The sequence below is a fragment of the Filicampus tigris genome, chromosome 6 (genome assembly GCF_054856515.1).
Source record: "Filicampus tigris isolate MCC_2025a chromosome 6, RoL_Ftig_1.0, whole genome shotgun sequence".
Lineage (NCBI taxonomy): Eukaryota > Metazoa > Chordata > Actinopteri > Syngnathiformes > Syngnathidae > Filicampus > Filicampus tigris.
This window is the reverse complement of record NC_141222.1, coordinates 9,245,353-9,253,320: the sequence shown is the minus strand read 5'-3', so window position 1 is coordinate 9,253,320 and position 7,968 is coordinate 9,245,353. Positions and strand designations below refer to the sequence as shown.

At 46.5% G+C, this 7,968-nt stretch overlaps 1 protein-coding gene across 1 annotated transcript; it reads right to left on the bottom strand.

The window, feature by feature from the left end:
* Positions 1-4,888: 4,888 nt before the first annotated feature.
* On the bottom strand, positions 4,889-7,501 carry LOC147145686 (keratin, type I cytoskeletal 13-like). Its single transcript, XM_086033287.1, has 8 exons — positions 7,000-7,501; positions 6,727-6,809; positions 6,493-6,649; positions 6,240-6,401; positions 6,046-6,171; positions 5,406-5,626; positions 5,290-5,303; positions 4,889-5,203 (listed from the first exon to the last, which is right to left on the bottom strand). The coding sequence occupies exons 1-8, from the start codon at positions 7,429-7,431 to the stop codon at positions 5,154-5,156; spliced, it is 1,245 nt and encodes a 414-aa protein (XP_085889413.1). The 5' UTR covers positions 7,432-7,501; the 3' UTR covers positions 4,889-5,153.
* Between the last annotated feature and the right edge of the window lie 467 nt (positions 7,502-7,968).

Genomic DNA, 7,968 nt, shown 5'->3' with positions numbered 1-7,968 from the left:
TTTATATTAGTAAATGAATATGATGTAGTACAGTATTATTCCCATTTAAAAGGCTTGGCCCTTAAGGTGTACCTTATGCCTAGCATTACAAAAAAGACTTTATATTTGTAAAAAAAAAAAAAAAAAAAAAACCTGTGCTTTACAGGCCATTACCGTTGTTTTGGTATGGTTTAAAAAACATTCTTTTGAGCTGATCTTGCCTGTTTTTCAACGGCTGGCTTTCCAAGAACACTGTAGCTAGTGCAATGAATGCCTTTTTGTTGTATGTGAAGTAGTCAGGCACATTCACACAGAGCTTTTGGAAAGTTAGACTCATGATGCAACATATTCATACTCAGTTACAGTTTGTCAGGCAGGGAAAATGTGCCTCATGTTGCCTCTCTGGAGCAGAGGTTCGTTCACACAGCAATAGTCAGGTTTATCAGAACAAAGGTCTGTCAATACATACTACGGCTATGTTTCTCCGCCCAGCTCAAACTGGGATAAGTTCCAGAACAAATAAACCCACCCCAGTGAAGGCCTTTACAGGTGTATGCGGCATGCCGAGTGATCAGAGCCTTTCTTTGCATAAACCCTGTTTTAGTGACACCAGGAATTGTGTATAAAGCCAAGTCTAACTATTCCAAGCATTATTTGAGCCCTGCCCAATTACTGTAGGTTGGTCCTTGCCTATGACTCCTAAGATTAAAATTGGGTGTGGTACTTCCAGCCAGCTCGACCTGTTTAATTTTCACCCACCAGCCATCCTGCACTGCCCAGTCAACCTTGCATGTTTTGTTGATGCTGACATCAATGTACTTTACTCTTATGGTGGCAAGGGACAAAAGAGTCTTGTTCCCACATGCAAAGGAGGTCCACATGTGCAAAAGAGCTACCTCATGCTTGGCAAAGCCTGAAAGCATCTGAAGTGTTTTTAGGGGTTGTGTTCATTTCTCAAAAAGTTTCACAGTGATGTTTGATGACAGAGCATTTGCAAGGAGCTTAGGCATTCCTCTTAGTTAGTGTGTCAAAGCTAACACGGCCCCAGAATAGAGTGCAGTCCAGCAGACACGTGAAGAAGGCTCTTACTTTGCACTACTCCAGGACCTTGAGACATTCCTCGCGGGGGCAGCGCCAAGTCTTTGGTTAAACTTTGGCAGGCATAACTGATGCATCATTAAATATCTCACTGATATGAGAGATCAATTTGAATTTGTGAAAATTCCATGATGGCATTTCGCAAGTGGGTGTTTGTTTCAGTGACTTTTCTGCTTACATGCAGCAGATGTACACCAGAGGAAAAAAGAGGTTAAAACATGGTGGGGAATGTTCGAGAAGCATGTTTGAAAAAAGCCTAAGCAGCCGTAAACTTACAATGCCTGGCTTTGAATTTTATTACATGTAAATCGGGTTTCATAATATCCAGTCATGAATGTCTTTGTGCCACTGCTCCCATCCAAAGCTCTGCTCGCCTCAAGGCCGCCTTGCGTGGCAAACGGCCATGGCACGGCAGAGAGCCCATTGACACGGCTTCCTGCCTTTTTTCTTTATCTCAGTTCATGCAGACTTGCTGGCAAATCCCGCCTCTAATCAGAATCTCTTATCGCTGCTATTGGCAGTTTAAATTTAAAGCAGCACTGGGCAAGAAATCGACCTTGATTAACATTTTTTCACACCTCTTTTGATGAAACATTGACTTACAAGTACAGTAGTTGAATGGGACTTCATGCCCTGAGGGAGTCTGTATCGTTTTTACTGGCACAAAGCAACTTTGAGGAGGATGGGATCAACCCTGGCACACAAAAAAATACAAATGTCCTGAATTGCTTTACGGCATACTCACTTCCTCCTTTCGCTATAAGGACGGCTCAGGATTTCACGACACTACGCGCTGGCACGCATTGGAAATGTGGTTGAGTTTTGTCAAAACACTACCGCTTTTGTCCACATGGCGCTGCCATAATCAACAAAAACAGACATATGATCACAGTGTTGGTTTAAATTGGAAATAAAACATACACAGTCATAAATGAATGAATACATTTTCTCAAAGATGAAATACATGACAATACACACAAATTAGCTATTCGAGCATTATGATGGTATTGAAAAAGTCTGTGATTGGCTGGCAACTAGTCAAGGGTGTACGCCACTTCCTCCCCAAAGTCAGCTGGGATTGACTCCACCTCACTCGTGACCCTAAGGACAAGCAATATAGAAAATGGATGGATTGGACTGTCTTATTTCATGCTACTAATAGTCTCAGTAAACTAGCTAAATCCACCATACCTGCCGTTAACCATGTGGCCCGGCCTCCACAGTCTCTTCTGGAAATATGTTGAAGTGACATAAAGTCACTCGACTGAAAATGAAATCACAACTGCTCAGGGCTCAGGTAACGACCAATCACGGCTCAGCTTCAGAAAACAGGTCAGCCCAGAGATGGCTAAAAACGATGGATGGATTAACTCTTATTCCACAAACACATTATTTATCAGAATCCCTTGTTTCAACTAGTGGGCTTGCATAGAACATATTCTTGAAAAAAATATGTTTGGGTTGACTTCCACTTGAGATGAGTTGAATATGAGGACAAAACTTGATGCGCTCTAGAAGCCTGGATGAGCTCCATCCAGATATGGTGGCCATATAGGATGCGGCAAGTTCCCATCAACGGCGGGGAGCCACTCAAATCGGGAAATGCCGTCAGCTTCGTGGTTCCTTAATTTTTATCTTACATGTTTAGTCAGTCGAACTTGGTTTGCTCTGACCAGCCAATCAGAGGATGAAGAAATGCTGATATTATTAATTGTGGGCTCTGAGGTGAATTAGAAGCCTCATCGATTGGATATACGGAACCATCGGTAATATAGTTCAAGTTACTTCGGACAGCGCTACTGATTCTGAAGGCCGTGGGCAGATTAGACTGACATGCCAACACATAGAGGCTGAAATGTGATTGGATTGAAAAAAATTAACAGACACTTACTTAGAAGCAGTGCAGCCAAGAAAAAAGAAAATAGACTGATGGGAATAAATGAATACAATTTCAGGGCACACATTTTAGACTGTAGACTGTAAATGTCTTTTGTGCTTCTGATTTAGGCCAGCAGACAAGGCCTTGCTGTCCCTGACAGTTCACCGCTGGCTTACAAGTGTTCATATAACTACAAAAAAATATATATAATGCAGTAATAAAATGTTGAGTCTCACCACTGGCAACCATTCAAACTAAACTTTGTCCAGTACTTTTCAACATTCTTGGCTTTGTTGCAAAGTCATCAGGATTAGGAAGAACCTGTTCATTAGGTTCTGCAGGACTGCACTAGATTCTTCTTTTTGGAATCGGCTTTGCAACACGTGTCAGACTGCCTCGAAATAGTTTACAGTCGTACGGTGGGAACATTGAAGCTAAAGCACCGCTGTCATCACTATCTTCCTCGAGGTTATTTATTTCGTCATGTTTGAAGGAAACAAGAGTCAAAAGAACAATCTTCTGATTACCAGCCGGCCATTCACCTTTTATTTGCGGCACCCTTACAGCACAAGCCTCCCGGTCACATCGAATAAAAACAGCTGCAACCTCGTCCTGTCAAGTAACGTTCTAGTAACCAAACAAAGGATATAGAGTTATGAATTTTTATCTTACAATAAAGTGATGCTCTGCAGAAAATGAAGTGCAAAAACAATGGAGTGCATACGTAGGAATTGAGTCAAGTGTTGAGCATAAACACCACGGGCGAAAATGTCTCGGCGCCCGATAGACGTTATTACTTTCTAATCACAAAAGGAAGCTTTACAAGATAGTTGTGAGTCGTCAGCAAACGCATGCTCCGGTTTAAGCGGTGAGCTGCATGCGTTATATTGCCTGCTTGTATAATCGTAAAGGCACATAAAAGACGGAAGTTCGGTGTTCAGCAGGGAAAGAAAGGAGTTCGACTGAGAGCCGTGACCCGAAAACGGCTGTTGACTGTATACTTAACGGTGCACTCTTGACTCGTCGCTGGTGCTTCTGCTGCACATCTCATCGTTTATTTAAAGAAAATATTTTGACATTATTATCGCGTTGGCTTGACAAAGTGAGATGATTGCTGGAAGGTCTTTTACATAAACAGTGTAATGTAGCAGAGTGCTGCAGACGGATCCAAATATGGGCCCGTAAAGCTTCACAGTGGGGGTTGGGTTCTGCACTCCCACCCACTGTGTAATCGCTGCGTGTCCAAAGCAAACATTACACCATTGTTTGAGAAATGTGAACTGCTCTTCGGGATTTTGATGCTTTTACAGCTGAACTGTGCCGAGGTTTGCGCTGCAGTGTGTTACTTAGATACCGTAGCATATTTCCTTGTTCCTGTTCTTTGCAAAGAGATACGATTATGTCATTAGGGACCACGCAGTGATCAAGAGGCGTGGCTCGAGCCCCGCGCCGCCTCCGTCCCTTATAGCTTCACGCGCTACCTCATAAATGGGTCCAAAGTGCAAGAGCCATACCAGAGTTTTACAATGCCCGTCTTTGCTCAGTTTGTCACTATTTGCATTCCCAGTCGGCCGGTGTGTATATTGAAATATGTGCTCTTGTTACTTAGGTAACAGGAGTTAATGTAGCAGTGTTGACAGCCTCCAGGGCAAAGATTAGTCAGCCCTCAGGGTGTGTCTTCAGAGTCAATCCAGAGGTTACTTGCTCCGTTTAGTTTTCAATTCTCTTAAAAGTTTTCTGCTCAGACATTGAGGGCACCAAGTTTAACGTCAGTCGTTTTCACCATTGTCCACCCTTTTCCTGGCAACGCCGCCCTTACGGAACACACATTTCCACCGCCCCATATCCCACCTCCCGCAATGTCACCGTTGCTACGACAACTGCATAAACAGAGATGTGGTAGCATTACAGTCTCGAAAAAAATGACACATCTTGTATTCGCGAGCAGGTTTATTTTTTAGACAGCACATGCAAACACACAGACATTTCTTCTGTTTCATGAACTTTAACAAAGCCTTCCGTCTCCTCTCAGTCTCAAGCGCGGCCTTCAACTTTCATCTTCTGTCAGTTCCTTTTTAACATAATTTCAATTCTCGGGTGTAACAGCTTTTATTAGACAGTGTGTATGCGTGTGTGTGTGTGTGTGTGTGTGTGTGTGCATGTGCTTGTTGTCCTGCCAGCTGGCCCTTTTAGCCTTTTAGCTGGAAGTGCGCACAGTGGTGGTTGTGACTGTGGTCTTGGAGCTCCCTGCGAAGAAGACAAAATCATGGCAGTGTTTCAAGTTTCCGTGCGCTTATGTAACAAATCCTTGCGTGGCATTAAGCATCACTTACCTGAACCAATTGGCCTTCATTGAGAAAGGAAAAGAGAAAGAGAAGAATGAATGGAAGTGTTCAAAATGTATCTTTTCAAATATATGTTCTCTCCAAATAAGCGTCTTTTCCTCTACCTGGATTCCTCCGAGTCCAGTAGGCTCCTGTAAGTTGCAATCTCCTGCTCCAGCCTGGTCTTGATGTCCAGCAGCATCCTGTAGTCCTGGCCCTGCTGCTCAATGCTGGCGCGCACGTTGGCTAGTTCTGTCTCGAGCATGTTGATTGTGTTCTGGAAGCTGGCCAGCATGGCGCTGTAACGAGCTTCCGTCTCTGCCAACGTGTTCTCCAGCGCCCCTTTCTAGAGAGGGTCACACGGGAAGAATTGCACCGCTGTCACACCGGGTGTTAAAATAAAGCAGACCAGCCACGCCCCTGGATCGTATCGGACACTGCGGCTACGTTGTTGGGACTGCGTCTTTTTACTCAACATGCTTTTTGCAAAAGTCACGGGGGGGCCTTCTTGAACTCTAATAACCTGTGGACTTACAAGACCATCATGCATTCCTTGCCTTTCCTCTTTGTATCTCCCAGAATCTGACCGGACGGTGAAACGTTTTCCTCTCCCTGCGCAGGCCCTCCCCCAAACACATTCTTGTCTAAAGCCCTCCTTCTGCACCCTTGATCACTGTCAGCTTTTGCCCGGACGAGAGAGGCATCTGGGAATTTTGCTCATATAAGGCGCGATTGTGAGAAGGCCGCCTGGTTTTGGTCTCTCACCATGCTGAGTTGGGACTGCAGCTCGATCTCCAGGCCCTGCAGCGTACGTCTCAGGTCTCCGATTTCTGTCTTGGACGTCTGGATGCTCTCTGTGCTGATGGTCACCTCCTTAGTCAAGGCGGACGACTAGGGAGGGAAAAGCATGATATAAAGCCCTCAGTCTGATTCAGTGGAAATGCGTTGAATCGGGTTACCTTCTCATTAAACCAGGTTTCCTGGTCGCGGCGGTGTTTATCTGTGATAGCCTCATACTGGGCGCGGATCTCCTCCAGGATTTTGTTGAGGTCCTGCTGGGGTGCGGCGTCAACCTCCACATTGACTGTGCCGGACAGCTGTGATCGCATCGCCGCCAGCTCCTGAGCGGCGGACACGCCCACAAAAACACGGTAGCGTTTTAAACCTTCCGTGAGGGCGATCTCACAATTGCGCTCGGGAGGATTCTGGCACCTCTGCGTGGTTCTTCTTGAGGTAGGCCAGCTCATCTTGCAGACCCTCGATCTGCATCTCCAGGTCGGCTTTAGTCAGCGTGGTCTGGTCGAGCAGGCGGCGCAGGTTGGCGATGTCGGCCTCAACAGACTGCCGCATCATCAGCTCGTGCTCAAACCTGTTGGAATTTTGTCAAAGAAAGCGCAATGAACTTGAAGTTCGGAATATGATCAAACATGCTGGTTAAGGGCTCACTTGGTTCTGAAGTCATCGGCAGCCAGTTTGGAGTTGTCGATCTGCAGGAGGATGTTGGCATTGCCGATGGTGGCGGCCATGATCTGCAATTTGCGCAATTTGAGAATTGGTCAGAATGTGTCCTCTACCAGTTGGGTAGCAGCTGTTTTTTTTTACTTGATACAATCGGGTCAACGTCAGTTTTAATGTGCACAGTATAACATTTCTAATCAGTCCACCATGGTAACGCTTAACAGGAGTGCAAACATCTGGCATGGCGTCCGCCCAGCCTACCTTGTCCTTCAGGTCGTTGACGATGGCCCAGTAGTTGCTGTAGTCCCTATCGGCCGCCGGCCCCTTCTGCTCGTAGTACTCTCTGATCTGCATCTCCAGCTTGGCGTTGGCAGCCTCCAGAGAGCGCACCTTCTCCAGGTAGGTGGCCAGACGGTCGTTCAGGTTCTGCATGGTGGCCTTCTCGTTCAGCTGAATGGCGTTCTGGTCCAAGGCGCCGGACAGGTCGAAGGAGGCCGCCCCGCCGCCGTAGCCGCCGCCGTAGCCGCCGCCGAAGCCGGATGACAGGCTGTGCATGGAGGAAGAGGAGATGCGAGGACCTCTGAGGCTCAGCCCGGACAGGCTCTGAGCTTTGGGCGCCGTTCTGGACGAGTAGCTGTAGCTCTGCCTGTTCATCATGACGGGCCCGCCGGTGATGCTGTAGCTGGACTGCATGGCTGAGAGTCTTTCGAGAGAGGAGACGAGAGGAGTTGAGCCGCTTGAACCAGGAGTGGAGTTGGCTAGTGGCGAGCCGGCTCCTGATATAGCGCCGGTCCTGGGGCGGGTCTGGCTGGGGGGAGGGAGGGGAGAGAAGGAGGGAGTTTTGCTCTGCCGATCAGCACTGGCTTGACACAACCACCATTTGTTTTTCCTTTAAGGACCGAAGCTTTTTTTCCCTTTCCCCCTATGAGGGCACTCTCATGGAATGTGTGAGTGTGTGTGTTGCTGCTGCTGTGTTTGTGTTTGAGGGAGCTCAAGTTCCGCACAGGTGTGTGTGTGAGTGTCACCTTTAAAATGTCTACATGCTTTTCTAAATACCTGCTAGTCTACTCTCATTCATAGCAGTTTGAATATTCACATGCAAATATGAAGTCACTTGCCGCTTTACTTTTTGGACGATTTTCACATCAGGCACTTAGCAAGCAGCTTGTTTGGAGCAAAAACTCCGGACTTATCTTTGCACTCTGTCGGAGGAATGGAAGTTTTGCAACT

Bases quoted from the DNA above. Each gene is read 5' to 3' on its own strand.
- LOC147145686 (XM_086033287.1), bottom strand. From the start codon at position 7,431: ATGCAGTCCAGCTACAGCATCACCGGCGGGCCCGTCATGATGAACAGG. The intron at 6,402-6,492 runs GTGCCAGAATCC...TCCGCCGCTCAG, and splicing joins TCAAGAAGAACCACGCAGAG to GAGCTGGCGGCGATGCGATC. The intron at 5,627-6,045 runs GTGAGAGACCAA...GACCCTCTCTAG, and splicing joins TGCAGTCCCAACTCAGCATG to AAAGGGGCGCTGGAGAACAC.